Raw genomic sequence first — 18,060 nt, forward strand, 5'->3', positions numbered from 1 at the left:
CTGTCAAAAACAAAAGTGGCAATTTTTCTTTTCAGAGACAGGGGAGGGCCCAGGGAGGGGACAGGGGGACCCGGTGCTTTCAGAAGGCCTTTGATGCAGCTGCCTCCTGCCATCCACCATCGGGAGGAGGTCTGTCCCTAAGCTTTCTCCCCAACTGGCTTTGAGCCTATCTGGGGACAGAGTACAGCTTTCTGTCATACACAAACAGATAACACACACACGCACACAAGCTCACACACAAACCAACCAGCTGCAGAGCGAGCAACAGGAGGTGGCAGAATGCTTGCCACCGTGTCACTGGATTTGTCAGCATCCCCTCCAAACCACGGCCAAGACTAGTTATTCCCTGGGCTAAAGCCAGCCTGAGAACTTGGGGACCCTGCCAAGCCCTGACAGCCCCTAGGCCTAGCTCTGTTGCCAGAGCCACACAGGGAAGTCATTAATTCGTTAAACAAAGCTTCAATAAACGATTAAGGAGTCCATCATTTGTTCATCAGTGGGCTAGCTGCATAGAGGATATCTGAGCATTCACTTTAAGGAACCTAGACTATTTGGGGGAGAGGAGAAAAGCTATACACTCATTTTAAAATTGAATATTGTCACAAGAGATGCCACTCAAAGCAGCATGTAAGTAAATGCCAAATGCCCTTTCAGAGGAAGGAGTTTCAGACGGTGAATCTCAGCATCAGAGAAAGCAGACACTGTGATGTAGTGGAGACAGCCTGGGCTTTGGAGCCAGACGGACTGGCTGCAGATCCTCACTGTGTGATCACAGCCAAGTTCCTCACCCTCTCTGGACTTCAGTCTGCTTACCCGTGGAGTAGAGGTGGTACATGCCTTCCAGAGTTGTTGAGGGGATTATATGAGGTGGGCTGCATATTACAAGCCTTCAATAAACGTTTGAGTTTTTTGTTCTGCTTGTTTTTAAGAACATCAGAGCGTTTAAAAAATCAGTTCAGGTAGGATTAGCGCAGAGGAAAATGACCTGAGACCATTCCTTAGAAAGAGGAAAGGACGACTATCATAGAAAAAGTTATCATGTCTAGCGAATACTTTAGGAAGTGGAAAGGTATGAGAAAGGATTGTTTCCTTTTTTATCATATTGACTTTTTCCTGAACATGAAAATGTTTCACGTCTATAGGAAATTTGGAAAGCACAGTAAAACGCAAGGAACAAAGTAAAAAATCAAATATAATTCTGTACCCAATGAAAACTCCTATAAACACTTTGGCTTTCCTTCCAACCTTCTCCTAATTTTAACATAACTGAGATCACACTATATACACAGTTTGGAATCCTGGTTTTTGTACCTAATGTTTCATAAGCATCTTCCTCTGTCATTAAAAATTCTTTGCAAACATCACTTGCAATGGGCATATGGAATTCCACATATGGATGTACCAACGTTTTCTCAGCTATTCTACTAACAGTGGACACTTAGGGCTGTTCAGATACTTCACTATTATAAAAATGCCTCTGTGAACGTGAATACTTTTGTTGCAAAATCCTATTTCTTTAGGATAAGTTTCCATAGAAACTTATGGAATTACTGTTCTAAGGTTCCTGCTGAATATAAACTGTTTTCCACAAAGGATTGTCCCAACCCACATTCCCACCAGCCACAGGCGAGAGACAGTTGGTCTTATCAAATCCTGAGACCCAATATTATCTTTGCAAAGAAAATTTTTTGCCTAATTTGATAGTCACGAAATAGCATTTCATTGTTCTCTTAACTATCTTCTTCCTTCTAGCAATATACCTAAAAGGATGTAAAGGAGTGCTCAGATAAAGGAAAGGAGCTTTCTTTTGTCTGCAAACAATCAACAAATATTTATTGTGCAAATCATTTTACTCTGGATTTACCTTCTCTCCCCTTTTTGGGTGGGTTTGGGAGATTCCACTTTTCAGGTGTTAGCCATTGTGAAGATAAGAGTTTTGAGGTACAATGCTGCTGACATTCTGGGTCAAAACACACCGATTCTGCCACTACTAAGCTTCAAGAAAAGCAAGCCATGGAACCTGTCTGAAACGCCAGCCCTTCAGCCGATAGGATGCCTGTCCTACCTGGTTTATGGAAATGTGAAGATCCTGACATTTTATTAATGATTTATCAAAATTTAAAGTGCTTTTAAGACTTAAAAGAATTCTACATAACATATTATGTCCGATTTTATCCCATCATTATTGTGTCCTAAATTGACAGTTTCTGAGAGTCCCACCTCCTAACTCCAATATCAGCTTTCAGTAGATGAGGACCTTCACCGACAAATATTAGGGAAAGGGTCCAGACAAAAGAGGAAAAACTTATGCTCTGTAGAGATACAGTTCCCAGCCTACCCACTGTCTCTGGAACACCTCCAGATTGAAAGGTTTCATCTGGAAGAAAAAGGGGGTGGTGCTTAAGGTCCAGTCTGGGCAAGCCCTCTTCTCGCGAGGGTCCCAGGGTGGGAGGCGTCTGCAGTCCGCGTCGCAGTGCAACCACCTCTCCCGGCGGCTGACGCTCACACCTGGGTCCCCGCTGTCACTCCTGCGGTCACCCCCGCCTGCGGTCGGTCGCACTATTTCTCGGCCCCGTCCTTCACTGGGTTCCCGGCCCCACCCAGGCTCTCCGTGGATGGGAAGTGGCGCGATACTGGAAAGCACTGTCTGGGCGCCCACTGCAAACCCCAGCCGTCTGGGGTTAAGCGTCTAGACTCCACACCAACTCCACCCCGCCCTGCTCTCCAACCTAATTTCTTACCGCTGCCAAGGCTTGTCCTCCGTATTGGGTCGGACTGCAGATGCGGGGCCGGTAGATGTGGGTTCGAGTCCGCTTGGAACCTCCTGCCAACCCTGGCATTTCATCTCTGCAGGGCTCCTTCCTGTTTCCTCCGCCTGGGGGCTTTGCCAGGTTCACCGCTGTATCCCCAGCGCCTGGAACAGTGTGTGGCATGCAGTCAGCCCTCACTAAATATCTGTTGACTAAATACATCTCTGTAATGGTAACACCCACAGGGTGTTGTGGGAATGAATGATTCTGTGCAACTACCTTGTGATATGTTACAAAAGTACTATTCGCTAAGTTTCTCTAAGAGAACAAAGCATATATATATATATATATATATATATATATATATTTTAAGTACTATTCACGAATTGGTTACCTGGGAATACATACCTACTTCTCTATCACAGCCTCCCCCCAGAATTATGCCAAATTATCCTACCTTCTTCTGAAAGTGTTTCCTGACTCTAGTACTATTACTGTGGATGTGCATGCCTAGTTATATACAGCTGTGCTCTGAAGAAAGAATCTTTACTTATTTCATTTCCTGAATGGATTGCATGTGCTGAAAGAGCAGGGAATGGAGTCAGATGTTGGACCCGATGCCAGCATTGCCGCCTATTGGTCGGGTTACTCTGGCAAGTCATTTCCCCTCTCTGGGACTCAGTGTCTCCATCTGTAGCCTTCCCGGGTCTGGAATGCCACCCACGTGAGCAAGGATAGACGCGCCCCACAGGGACGCGTCGGTCGCCCGCGCTTTCAACCTCCCTGCAGGCGCATCCTGCTTTCCCAAGTTGCGGCACGCCTCCGGGACGCCCTCCACAGCTCTAGACTCACGAGGTGATCTCGAGCTAGAGCTAAAGGGAGCCGCTGAGGGGCTTCCCTGGCTTAGCCTGCGGGGGCCGCCTGAGTGCTTACCCCCTCGCCCCTCCCTCGCGGCCTCCACCCGCTCATCTGCCCCTCTCCCCCCCCACCCCGCCTTTCTCCCCGCCCCGCCCTCCCGCCCACCCGCGCGGCGCATGCGCCGCCCGCGGAGCGTGTTTTTATAAAAGTCCAGCTTCGACTGGAAACTTCAGTTTGTTGGCTGTGGTAGCAGGTAGCAAAGTGTCTCCTAGGACTTGAGTACTCCGGTAGCCCCCGCGGCTGGAGAGCAAGCGATTACCATGGACGGGTTCCATGTAAGTCGTTTCAACCTGCTTTTTCTTAAACGTATTACAAACACATGAATTTAGAGCGCAACCCCTCTCCGAGCGGGCAGAAACGACCAGAATATTGGAGGTGCCCGTGCCCCCGAGAAGGGGCATAGAAAGGAGTTTTCGTGCGCTTGGCTACGGTCGGGGTGGGGGGGTGGGGTTGGACTGAAATCTTTTTCTAAGTAGAGGAGAAAAGATGGGAACGACCGTTTTCGGTGGCTGCATGTGTCTCCCCCTTGAGTTCTGCGGCGCGCGCCGGGTTTGCACGCTGTTTGCAAACAGAACATTCTGTGCACAAGTGCAGAGAAGATGTGCGCGCTGCCAGAGACCGTGGGTCTCTTACTCGGGGGAGCGGGGGTTTCTTTTGGAGCGAATTACATGATCTGAATTTGGAGATGGAGGGCGGCGCGCCGGGGCTGAGTTCCCAGAGGGAGACTGCGCCCCTGGTTAACTTCAGGAGCAAAGGCGCCTGGGGACCGCTCTTGGTGTTGGGCGCGTGTTCGCTAAACTCTGCTGCCCGCGGAGCTGTGCCAGTGCCCGGGCACTGGGAGCAGAGGGCGGACCCACCGTGCCGCTTGGCTGAGGTGTCTGCGTGTTGGCCGCAGCAGGGAGGTGGCCGGGAGCAGCCCGCGCCACTGAGGATTGAGGGAGAGACATCGCGGGCGTCGCCAGCGCCGCGAGTGGGCCCCGGGCTTCTGGAGTTGGGGGTCGTGCAGAAGTTGAAGGAGTATATAAACGGTCACGGTGCAGCAGCACTCCGAGGTGTGCGCGGCGGGGACTAAGGGTGGAGTGAAGGGCTGGGAGGGCACCTGGGCTGCCGGTAGTTGCGGCGCAGACACGCAGGTGCAAGTGGGGACAGTTGGGCTCTCACCGAGCCCGGTTGCGCCAGTTAACCGTCGGTGGTTTCCTGGAGCCTTTTGAAATCCCCTTGGTAGGGAGGCTTTTCGTTTCCCCCAGCGGCGCGCGATTCAAAGGCTCCCGCGGCGAAGCCGCCCAATCTCTCCCTAGCACCCTGCAGGACCGCGCCTGGCGTGCGGCGGGGCCAAACCGTTGGAGCCACTGCCTGCCGGCGGTGGGCGTGGTGGGCCGCGCGGAAGGCTGGAGCTGGACCACCCGGCCCCCAGCGCGCCCTCCGCCTGGAGGCTTCCAGCTTGCAGACCTCCCACCCCATTAACTGGATCCGTGGCGGGATGGGAAGCGACCCGGGAGAGTGAGGAAATGAAACTCGGGGCGAGGACCACGGGTGCAGACCCCGTGACTTTCCCCTCCCATTAAAATGCTGTGCTCGCTAACGTCCCAAAGGCGCCAAGTGATAAACATGGGTTTGGCAGAGAAACCCACGCCCCTGAGCGGCGCCGGTGGGAGTGAGGGTTCCCCGCTTCTGACACCCCACCCCCGCCCTCAAGCACCAAAGCCCTTCGTTTAAGACCGCATTCCCCTTCCCCACTACGTGTTGCTTGAAGTACGGAATGGTTTGTGTTTAGACAGTCGTGGAGAAAACAGTGTTTCATGCCTTAGAATAAGAGTCTTTGGGACCCCGCAGTGCTTCTTCCTCCCCTCTTCCCTCTCCTGGCGAATCTTCATAGAGAAAGTTAATCGCAGCTCCTCGGAACACGAGATTCTACCCCCAGTCCCACCATCATGCCGCCTAGGAGTGGCCTCTTTGTGTTTTGTTTTGGTTTTTTTCCTCCCAAGGTTTTTCCTTCCCTCTAGTGGGCGGGGCAGAAGAGTTAGCAAAGATGTGACTTTGGAACCCAAAGAATCTCATCGCCCTCTTGTTTTGAACAAAGAATTTTGTAACTGGTTCTCCTAATGAGGGATATAATGAAGCGACTATGGGGGAAGATGGGAGGAGAGTTGTAGGAGTCTAGAATAATTCCCTTGTGCTCTGACCCCAGTACTGTAGTGGGAGCAGAAGTTCCTGAAGCAGGCCGGGCTGAGTTGGTTTTTATAAATTGCTTTTTTAAAATACCAGAAACATTGTTTGGAACTTCGGGAATGCCTGCTGAACTTGAAAAGTGAATGTCCATTCCCTTGCCTTTTTCAGATTTTCTCTTCAGATAATTACACAGAGGATGACTTGGGCTCAGGAGACTATGACTCCATAAAGGAACCCTGCTTCCGGGAGGAAAATGCCCATTTCAACCGTATCTTTCTGCCCACTGTCTACTCCATCATCTTCTTGACTGGCATAGTGGGTAACGGATTGGTCATCCTGGTCATGGGTTACCAGAAGAAACTGAGAAGCATGACAGACAAGTACAGACTGCACCTGTCTGTGGCAGACCTCCTCTTTGTTCTCACACTTCCCTTCTGGGCAGTTGATGCCGTGGCAAACTGGTACTTTGGGATGTTCCTGTGCAAGGCAGTCCATGTCATCTACACAGTCAACCTCTACAGCAGTGTCCTCATCCTGGCCTTCATCAGTCTGGACCGGTACCTGGCTATCGTCCATGCCACCAACAGTCAGAGGCCAAGGAAGCTGTTGGCTGAAAAGGTGGTCTATGTTGGTGTCTGGATACCTGCTCTCCTGTTGACTATTCCCGATTTCATCTTTGCCAACGTCAAGGAGGGGGATGGGAGGTACATCTGCGACCGCTTCTATCCCAACGACTTGTGGTTGGTGGTGTTCCAGTTTCAGCACATCGTGGTTGGCCTTATCCTGCCGGGTATCGTCATCCTGTCCTGCTATTGCATTATCATCTCCAAGCTGTCCCACTCCAAGGGCTACCAGAAGCGAAAGGCCCTCAAGACCACAGTTATCCTCATCCTGGCTTTCTTTGCCTGCTGGCTGCCCTACTACATTGGGATCAGCATCGACTCCTTCATCCTCCTGGAAATCATCCAGCAAGGGTGTGAGTTTGAGAGCACTGTGCACAAGTGGATTTCCATCACCGAGGCCCTAGCCTTTTTCCATTGTTGCCTGAATCCCATCCTCTATGCCTTCCTTGGGGCCAAATTTAAAACCTCTGCCCAGCATGCACTCACTTCTGTGAGCAGAGGGTCCAGCCTCAAGATCCTCTCCAAGGGAAAGCGGGGTGGACATTCTTCTGTTTCAACTGAGTCGGAATCTTCGAGTTTTCACTCCAGCTAACACTGGACTTGTATACATTAAAGAACTTTTTCTGAAGTTACACATTTTTTCAGATATAAAAGACTGACCAATACTGTACAGTTTTTATCGACTGTTGGACTTTTTTTCTTGTGTGCCTTTAGTTTTTGTGAGGTTTAATTGACTTATTTATATAAATATTTTTTGTTGTTGTTTCATGTTGATGAGCGTCTAGGCAGGACCTGTGGCCAAGTTCTTAGTTGCTGTATGTCATTGTAGGACCGTAGAAAAGGGAACTGAACATTCCAGAGTGTATAGTGAAATCACTTAAGCTAGAAAGTATCCTCAGCTGTTTGTAAATAAATAATCTGTCCATTCCAGTGGAACATTTTCCTCTTCCTGCTCTTAAAGTGTTCGGTTACACTATGTGGTTTTGCTGTAGAAGGTGGCACTTTTAACCAAAGCCTGAAGTGGTGTAGTTTTCAGGAGGGGGTTGATTTCAGTACCTACAATGTACAGCCTTGTATTAAGTTGTTAATAAAAGTACATGATAAACCTACTTAGTGTTACGTTCTGATTTCTATTGACATTCCTTTGGCTGGCAGAAGTCAAAAATAACAGTAGATACCTGCATGGCATGTCAGATCCTGTCCTAGGTATTTTAGTTGTAATATTTTACTTAATCCTTATCACAACTCTATGATAGGCTCTGGTTCTATCACTACTAACATTTTGTAGAGCAGGAAACCAAAGTACAGAAAGCCTAAGTGACTTGGTCAAAGTATAGTAAGTAAGCACAATGAATATCTCAAACCAGGTAATGTGACTTCAGTATCTGAAGTCTTAACCACTCTTAACTCATGGAAGTTTAGAAATATCCAGCCAGTACATATTCCTATGAAAGATAATCTTCCTGAAGGATAAATGTGCGTAAAGAAGAAAAGGTATGCAATCCCATGTTTTAGATTTTACTACTATCATCCCCTTGTGTACTCCAGGTCTGTGCCAGCCAGGCACTGTATGCTCTTCTCATCTACGCCTCTCAATCTAGATGTCGTCACGCCCTTTTGACAGGCAAGGAGACTGAGGTTCAGAGACTTGCCATAACTTGCACTTTCAAGGGGACATACCAGGAGCTGACTCCATTCATCCTTCCAGCCCTTGCTCTTAACCATTACCCACTGTTGTCCCCCAGAACACCTGGTCATAAGGCAACTGAACTGCTATTGAAAATAAAAGCCAAAAGCCAAAAGTGAATGTTTTCTTCATAAAATTAACCATGCCCAAAATACCCCTCTTGCAATATCTTCTATGCAAATCTCAACACTTAATCTATTGCAACATCTAGCACCTCAAGGGTTCAGCCAAGCAGATAAAAGTTAAATTGGTGCTTTCAGAGCTCAGAAGGAAGGTCCATTGATGCAAGCTCCCCATTGCCCACGTTTTGCACAAGATTTTGGAGTCTTATGTAACATCACCCGTGGCTATTTACACTACCATTGTGCAAGCCCCAAGCTCTTGAGTACATTTCAGCTCCGGTCTCCATTCAAAGATAATTTCTAAACTATGGTAGCCATACCTGTCTCACTTTGTGACACACACACGGCACTCCAGGCATGCCCTCAAAGATGATAACCAGGATATAAATAAGGCAATATTTGGTCTACTTTTCATAATTGTTTCTGGCACAGAAAATCCATTTTGGAGGAAAAATTGCAATGTCTTATCTTTCTGAGGCAAATCACATTTGTTGAAGACAAAGTATAGATCCTGTGAAGGGAAATAATTTAATTACTTAAAATAGAATCCAATTTGGCTGTCCATTTTTGCTGCAGTCTATGGAGCTGGGATAATTCAAAGTAGTATTCCTATTCCACTTGAGAACACAATTAGATTTTACATAGGAAATTATCTTGAGGTTTCTTGGTTTTTTACCCTGGGAAGCCTAATTGGATCACCCTTCATTTAAGCATAGTTTTACATGTTTTCTCTCAAAGGCTTAGTCTTAAAGCCGTGACCATTGTAAAAGACTTCACTTGAACTTTCTCTATAAATATTTATTCTTGAGGAGACAATAGAAGAAATCCTTGGAAGGAATTCTTTTTCTTTCTCATCTTAGCTTGAAACATTGTCACCCCAGATTCCTCGCCTCTGCCCTGGAGTCACAACAAAAGGAACTGAGCTGAAACAAAATTCCCAGTGTCACCAGTCTTAATGGATATTTCATTCTCCTTTGGAACAAAGGTGGGATATCTCTTTTTCAAAAAGAAAAAAAGCCTTGGCTCTCTCCCTGCCCTGAAAGCTCCCCCACCCCTGTCATTCTCTGTCCTGACCCTGCCATTTCCAAGCGGCTCCAAAGCATTCCCTGTGTGGTGGTTTGTCTGACAATGCTGGGAAACCCAGTCTGCTGGCCAGCCCTTGCATGAAGTAGCTGATTGTTCCCTTTCCTCATCCCTTATGAATGGGGCCCCTGAAGGTCAGCAATATAGATCCAGTCGTATAATGGAAGCTAAAATATTTAAATTGTATGCATGCTGCCAATAATGGCGTAAATATGACATCTGAGTTATTAATAACATTAAGCCTGTAACTGGGGAGGAAAGTGGATGTTTTTATCTTGCCAAGCCTTTGTTTTCCTCAAATGCCACTTGGCAATTCAGCTCTCCCTTCTGTGGGCTTCTCAGCCTCCTTTTGTGGTTATGCCTATACTTGATTACTATATTCAAGTAATCATTCTGGGGTACTCTTTTAAGAGGATAACCTACAGGCTTTATTTTAATAATTTCAACTAAGTGTCTGTGACTTTCTCCAGGCTTACTGTCAGTAAATAAAGGCACCACAAACAGAATTGAGTTGTCATTATTCCCAGGTAATACTCACTTAAGAGGGTCAAGGACCGCTGGAGACAAGATTCACATTACCTTAGAAAATAATCTAGGCGGCCCCAACACTTGGAAATGTGGCACTGAGCCTGGCATTGTGGGGATTTACCCAGCCCACTTTGAGGAGGTCTCCACTTGGCTGCCAAAGTGGCTTATCCGGTCAGTGCTGGAGAGATCCAAAAGGTAGCCAAAGGAATGGCTTAAGAGGAATGTTGGAGCCTCAGGGACCCATAAAGTAGTGGAGACAAATCCTTTCAGAGCAGTGGTTCTCAACTGGGGGTGATTTTTGCCCCCCAGGGAACATTTAGTAAGGTCCGGAAACATTCTGGGTTACCATACTGGGGGGTGGGTGGGTGGGTAGGAGGGTAGGTGAGGTGTTACTGGCATCTAGTGGGTAGGGACCAGGGGATGCTGCTAAACGTCCTACGATGTACAGGACAGGCACCCACAACAATTACCCAGCCCAAAGTGTCAACAGTGTTCAAGACTGAGAACAAGTTTTTAAGGTGACGGCCATGGGATGAAAATTATTATCAGAATAAGGATTCATCCAACCAGCATAATTTCATGAAATTATCACTGGACAGGGTCCCAAGGTCTCCCTTTTGCCTCCTTTATTCTGTCTCATTTCAATGCTTTTTTACCCCCACTTTACTCAACTCACACAATTCTCTTTCACCCTGATTTCAATGTTACTTTGTCATAACAAACATATCTTTCTGTTTGTTTTCTGCTTTCCTGCCATTCTAAGAAGACATCCCACAAAGGGAAATACATGGTAAAGGGTGACTGCTGATGATTCTCTAGTTTCCACCCAATATCTGTCGCTCTAAAGACAACGATGTTTACTCATTTAATCCTCACCACAGCCTGTGACTCAACTAGGAACACTTCCCATCTTTCTCCTTTTATTTGAAAAATAAAAGGTACCAGCCCATTGTTCCATTGTCTGCAACTGATTTGGATTAATTTAAATCAATCCTGTTAAGTCCCATAATTAAAATCTTCTAAAACCTTCTGAAAATCCTTCTTTCAACTGGAAATGCTAAACTGCTTGAAGGCTGAGCTGAAGGATCCACAATGTTAAGAAAGCCACAAAAAGGGAAAGAATGTTTCAAAATCAAACAAATAAAGGTGCTCAACCAAACTATACCAGGTGCTGGGTGTTTATCTGGCAGAGCCGGTCCACGATTAAGTTGATTTACATATTACAGTTCAATTAACTAGAACTCAACTCATCAACACTCTTAATCAAAGGGAATTACTTCCTCATATTTGACTCTGTCAGAAGGAAAGTAATATTTATTGAAAGCTCACTAAATTCCAGGCACTCTCGTACACGTGATCCACGCACAAAGAGCCCATCAGTTAGATGATATTGCTATCTGCATTTTCAGGCGAGGACACAGTCAAAGAGTTAAACTACAAATAAAGGGGTTATGCTCTTTCTGCTATGCATACTATAAATGGCATTAAAACAGAACCACCAAGGTCTGGGGCATGTCCTCATGTTCTCAATGTATTCAGTCCAAACATCTCTATCTTTTCCAGGCCGAATCCTATGTGATAACAAAAACAGTTACCATTCACTTTGAGGGTTTCCTACATTAAATAATACATTGATTATTTAATCTCACAGCAGCCCTATATAGTAGGAAATATTATTTTCCTGTTTTACAGATGGAGAAATTGAGGCAAAATTAACCCAATGCCATATATTTAATGAGTGGTAAAGCTCTGACACCAGGCAGTCTGACAGCAGAGTGTGCCTTCTTAAGCATTATAGTAACTTTATTATTTTCTATGACATTAGCCAGGGTAATAACCATGAGGTCAAAAAGATCCTCCATGCTCTCCAGTCCTCTTTAGGGTTCAATACCGGACACTCGCCTGGTTGTACTTTTTAAAGCAACAAAGCAGACACTGACATTTGAGAAAGGTTTTCACTATTAGTCATTGAAATAAAATGGGTTTCAGTGCCTGGCACATAGCAGGACCCAATAAATACTTGCTGAATGAGCTAATGAATGAACACCCATAAATTTGTATTCCTGAGAGCACACTATGCTCTAAGCATTCTGATTAATGTTTGTGTGAGACTTGACTTCCTTCCTTTACTCTTTCAGCCATTCTTTTTTTCTTTATTGAAGTATAGTTGATTTACAATATTGTGTTAGTTTTAGGTGTACAGCAAACTGATTCAGTTATAAATATATTTTTTCAGATTATTTTCCCTTATAGGTTATTATAAGATATTGACAGTTCCCTGTGTTATACAGTAAATCCTTGTTGCTTATCTATTTTTATGTATAGTAGTTTGTATTTGTTAATCCCGTACTTCTAATTTATCCCTCTCCCCCAACCCTTTCCTCTTAGGTAACCATAAGTTTGTTTTCTATGTCTGTGAGTACGTTTCTATTTTATATAGAGAGTCACTTGTATTATTTTTTAGATTCCACATGTAAGTGGTATCATATAATATTTGTCTTTCTCTGTCTGACTTACTTCACTTAGTATGATAATCTCTAGGTCCATCCTTGTCACTGCAAATGGCAATATTTCATTCTTTTTTATCAGCCATTCTTTTATTGAACCATTTATTGAACAAAACCCTGGGCCATGCAGGTATGAATGTTGCTCATGGTATAGTGGAAGAACTAATCCTTTGATGTTCTAGACATGCTGGAAACTTAGCTAAAGGACTCTCAGACTTTCCGACTTCCTTACATTTTAAGAAATCAAAGTTTTCGCCCTCCCACCCAATTTTTCTATTATTTAATACCTGTCCCCCAAGTCTTGCTTCCACTGATTTCCCATTTAGGGGAGAGCAGATCCCTGCCCACCTCACAAGCTGGGTGAGAAGCTCCCAATCCCTGTCTTCCTATTTTAGCAGCCCAAGGGAGGCTGTCCATTCACACCATGAGGATAAAAGCAGAAATTCTGCCAAACCATGGAATATGGGAAAGAGCCTCAAAGGCAGTTTCTTGGACTTCGGTCCATAGGAGACAACTTGTTAAGCCCCTGGGATTGAAGAATGAAATCATGACCATCGTTTTGGACAACATCCTACTTCCTCTGGCAAGCCTACTCAGTCTCTATCAGTCCAAAGTGAGCTTTTCCACCCTAAATTCTTAGCTCATGAAGTCTGCAGTTTGTAAGCTAGCACACATAAAAGGCTTTTGAAAAGTTAAAAGCAACTGTTGTGTGTCATTACCATTATTCTTTTCTTTCATTTTTAAACAAATTTTGCTTCCCAACTAGTTTAATGTCTTAAGTGCAGAGACCTTTGCAGTCTAACATAGTTAATTGATAAGCTTGATTTGACTTGATGAGAAATCAGATTCCATAGGTTGTGCCAATGTTGGCTAAAATTACATAAGTTAGCTCAGTTGGTTAGAACCTGTTTCTAAAGCCAGGACCAAGGGTGAGTCCCACCGGGGCCATTTTAAAGTGATGTTACACATGAATGTAAGCTCTATGAACGCAAAGACTATGTCTATGTTGTTTATAGCTGTATTTCCAGTGTCTAGAACAGGGATCGAAAGCTTTTTCTGTAAAGGGCTAGATAGTAAATGTTTTAGGCTTGACAGGGCATGCAGTTTCTGTCACAACTACTCAACTCTGCCAATTGTAGCAGGAAAGCATCCAGAGACAACATATGAATGAATGAGCGTGTCTGTGTTCCAATAAAACTTTATTTTTGGACCCTGATGTTTGAATTTCATATAATTTTCACATATCACAAAATATTATTCTTCTTTTAATTTTTTTCAACCATTTTATAAAAATATAAATACCATTCTTTGCTCCCAGGCTATGAAAAACAGGGACAGGTCAAATCTGACCTGCTGGCTGTAGTTTGCTGACCACAACTAAACAATGCTTAAATACAGAAGAAATTCAATAAACATGGATAAATATGTGAAACTCTTAACATGAGACAGTTTACTCTTTAAGCTTTAAGGTACCAAGAACCCCAGTGAACCTGTGACCTTTAAGTATTTGCAAAAACACGACACCTACCATTTATAAGCACTTTATCAGCCACAAAATGCTTTCACAGGTAGGACCTCAGTGTGGGTCTGTGTGCTAATTTGTGCCCTATTGGTTGGCCAAATCCTGCTGCTTTACTGGGTCTATTATTTGGAGAAGAAAGGCCTGGGAGGGCTTCCCTGGTGGCACAGTGGCTAAGAACCTGCCTGCCAACACAGGGGACACAGGTTTGAGCCCTGGTCCGGGAAGATCCCACATGCCGCGGAGCAACTAAGCTCATGGGCCACAACTACTGAAGCCTGCACGCTTAGAGCCCGTGCTCCGCAACAAGAGAAGCCACCGCAATGAGAAGCCCTCGCACAGCAATCAAGAGTGGCCCCCGCTCACCGCAACTAGAGAAAGCCTGCACGCAACAAAAAAGATCCAATGCAGCCAAAGATAAAAATAAATAAAATAAATAAATTTATTTAAAAAAAAAAAAAGAAAGGCCTGGGATAGGAGAGTTGCCTTTTTTATCCACTTTTTGTGCTCCATCACTCTCATCTCCAGGAGTACAGATGAAGGTGGTGTCTTCTGTTAAAACTCCCCGTAGCTAGAACAGCAATGGTCCACTCATCAGAGCTGTTGGGATACACACGGACTAACCTTCCTCAGGCGTGAGCAACATGAGATTTGCTTCTCCAAAGTGATAATCACCAGTCACAACTTTTGGCAGCAACTCTCCAGCCAGTAAATAGGACAAAAGAAAAAGCCATAATCCACGGTGATGAATAGTGTTTCACAGCCACAAGCTGAGCCACAAAAGCCCAAGAAAAATCAATGGTGCAGAAAGCCTTTTTGGACCTGACCCCAGCTTTGGAGGGAATGAGGATAATTCTGCTATCCCCTTTTAGCCTTCAGGTGCCTCATGGGAATGTCAAAATTAATCTCCAAGGGGCTGCCGCTATTATGTCGCTTACTAAGAGAGTTTCCAAGTGAACTTCACTACTTTATAGAACATTTTTCCCGAGGAGAGAGGCCCAACTCTGTCTCAGATGAGAAGGCATGAGAAGACACTGAAGAAACTGCGAAGTGCATTCTGTTTAAGATGGGCTTTCTGTTACAGCTGTGTGACAGTACAAAAACAATTGATCAGTCACCATGGGTCCTGAAAAAAGGAAGACAAGCTGTATAGGTTAAAGTGGCCCTGGAAAAAAAACCCTGGCTGAGCTGAAATCCCATCTGTAAGAAGTGGAAAAGAAGAGCAATGTGGAAGAAATAATAAAATGAGAAAGGACACACAGTGCCAGTTCATAAAAGAGGAAATAAAACTGATAAACAAAAGTATGAGGACACGTTCAACCCCACTGGCAACCAAATAAATAAAAATCAAAACACACCGCTTCTCATTTATCAAACTAGCAAATATTTTCAAAGTAACAGTTTCCCAAGTGCAAAGACGCAGTGAGCCAGGCATCACTAAGCACTGCTAGTCAGGCGTAAACTGGCCAAACCCTTCCAAAGCCCTGGCAGATGCCCTGGAAGCTTCAATGTTCACCCCCTTGCACACAGAGAGACCACTTCTGGATCTTTAACTTCAGGAAAGAGTAGTAAATACTAAAAATGCGCAAAGCTGAGTTTTTCAGGTAGAATAACAAGAAAATAGGAAATCATCTAAATATCTCGCAGCAAAATGAAGATTAAGGAAACTATGGTGAATCTACACAGTGGAATATTATCTAGCTTCTTCAGTGATGTTTACAAAGGCTACTGGAAAATGTGTATGAGGTGTGACACGAAAGAAGCAGTTTCATACAACTTCTACTGTACATACTATCTGATTATCAATTTTTTTAAGTCTATGCATATAAAAAAGATAAAAATGTTATTAGCGGTAGTTAAGTGATAGCCCTTTTGATTGATTTTTAAATATTTTTTTTGATTTCTCTGTATTTTCCAAACTTACTATAATGAATAATGAAAAAATAATCAGCTTATTTTAAAAGGTGTAGGGCAGGGAGAAAAGAAGTATATAAGCTCCTTCCTAGGCTATAAACACTCCAAGATAGGAACCCAGTCTTGTTCTTTCTTTTTTTTTTTAAATCGGCTCAGGGCCCAACTAAGTACTAAATAAATGATTGTTGAACTGAACGGAACTAGGCATTTGCAGTGTTGAATTAATTAAACAAGAAGATTATTAGACTGAGGCTCTAATGCCCTGGCAGCCTACTAAACAAACCAAAATCTAAGCTTTTAAATGCCTCAAGGTTATAAAATCAAAATGCTAAGGACAGTCAATTAAAGAACAGCCACCTAAGCTTAAAGCTATAGCCAATCAAATTATTTCCTTTCTTTGCTTCTGTACCTCTTTAGGTAAGTTTTTTCCCCTGGCTCTTGTGGAGGAGTGGTCCTAGCCACTTCCGATTTGGTGCTGCCCAATTCCAGTCAATTTTGTTCAAATAAACTCTTAAAAATTTTTAATATATCTCAGTTTTTTAAACAGTTTGATATTTTTAAAATATCAGACATTTATATTACCCTGAAGGTATTTAGAATGTAGTAGTAGAATTTACTAGTAGCAGAAATGTTAACATTATATTCCAAGTAGAGCCTTTGATAAAGTCCAGTGTTTCTGAACTGAAGGTTATGATCTAAAGGAAGCATTCTAGAGAATTCCACAAGTACAAGAGAATGGAATTCAGAGCTGTGTAGCAGTAGCCACAGGCTGGACTGAGCTTATGGTGAGCGAAGCTGTTTCAAATCAACACATAGTCATGGCGCCATCTTTACAAAGCTGTCCAGTTAAGGCTCTAGTAGAGGTGATATGGATCTGGGGTCTCTCAAAGGACTTCTCCCAGAGAGGTCAAGTCTTTCAAAACCCACAGGAAAGTAAACATACGAGAAAACCTAAAGGAAATTTCTGAAAGGTTAGGCATTCATACATGACGGCAATACTGTGGGCCTGAAATGGGAACAATGTGTAAGTGGTCAACCCTAAATACTCCATTTTTGTATTGTATTAGAAAGGAAATGTCATGTTGGGGAAGAACTTCCTTCATTCTAATAAGTCCCCAAAACATAGCCACACACAACAATGGTGGTTTACAAGACGTAACATAATGCAAGTTTCTGAGGTAGGAAATGCCAGGAGAAAAAGACCAATGTTCACTTTTGTGGAGAGGATACCACAAGTTTGTTACTTTTATTACTTGACATAGGCTGAGGAACCAAGTAGACAAAAGGACTAGAAAGGAAAAAACTAACATTTTTCCTACAGTTAAAATAAAATTAACATTTTAATAAGTAATAATTTAATAATTTTTATTATGTCCTGGGAAACAAATTTTCCTAATGTGGATATAAATTCAAAACAATATATGTTTTAATGATAAAGATATTATCTGGCCTGATTTGGATTTTTAATCCACGTAATAAAGAAATCTCCACTGGTAGTTTCAAGCATATGGTCATTTATGAGCTGTAACATTTCTTTTTCAAGATAAATCATGTATCTTGAACATTACAAGTCCACTCAGGAATTACCAAAGCATTTTGATCTTTTTTTTTTTTTGGCTGTGCAGGGTCTTTGTTGCGGCACGCAGGAGCTTCTCTCTAGTTGCGGCGCAAGGGCTTCTCATTGCGGTGCACGGGCTTCTCTAGTTGCGGCACGTGCAGGCTTCTCTTCTTGTGGAGCTTGGGCTCTAGAGCGCGCGGGCTCAGTAGTTGTGGCGCACTGGCTTCTCTAGTCGCGGTGCACGGGCTTAGTTGCCTCACAGCATGCGGGACCTTAGCTCCCCTACCAGAGATTGAACCCGCGTCCCCTGCATTGGAAGGCGAATTCTTAACCACTGGACCACCAGGGAAGTCCCTAGCACTTTGGTCTTATACCTCATTGTCTGTTTTTTAGATATACTAATATAACTCTTTGGCTATAAATTAGACATTTGAGGAAGGGTATTAATTCTTTGCCTTTTTAAATATAATTTTTATTTTTCATATTATTTTATTGTATTTCTACTTCCATTGGTGTCCAAGACAAGTTAAAACACTTAAAATCAAAGAGTTGCTTTACGGGCCTCTGTTTATAGGCTAACTTGTACCCCTGAAAAATTCATATGTTGAAGCCCTTAGAATGTGACTGTATTTGGAGATAGGTTCTTTAAAGAGATAATCAACTTAAAATCAAGTTTCTAGGG

At 43.9% G+C, this 18,060-nt stretch overlaps 1 protein-coding gene across 1 annotated transcript; it reads left to right on the forward strand.

Moving 5' to 3' along the window:
- The first annotated feature begins 3,822 nt into the window (after positions 1 to 3,822).
- On the forward strand, positions 3,823 to 7,569 carry CXCR4 (C-X-C motif chemokine receptor 4). The gene is made up of 2 exons (XM_067739899.1): positions 3,823 to 3,943; positions 6,006 to 7,569. Exons 1-2 carry the CDS (start codon positions 3,929 to 3,931, stop codon positions 7,050 to 7,052), a joined length of 1,062 nt encoding a protein of 353 aa, XP_067596000.1. The 5' UTR covers positions 3,823 to 3,928; the 3' UTR covers positions 7,053 to 7,569.
- Positions 7,570 to 18,060: the final 10,491 nt, after the last annotated feature.

Source organism: Pseudorca crassidens, chromosome 6 (genome assembly GCF_039906515.1).
Source record: "Pseudorca crassidens isolate mPseCra1 chromosome 6, mPseCra1.hap1, whole genome shotgun sequence".
Taxonomy (NCBI): domain Eukaryota; kingdom Metazoa; phylum Chordata; class Mammalia; order Artiodactyla; family Delphinidae; genus Pseudorca; species Pseudorca crassidens.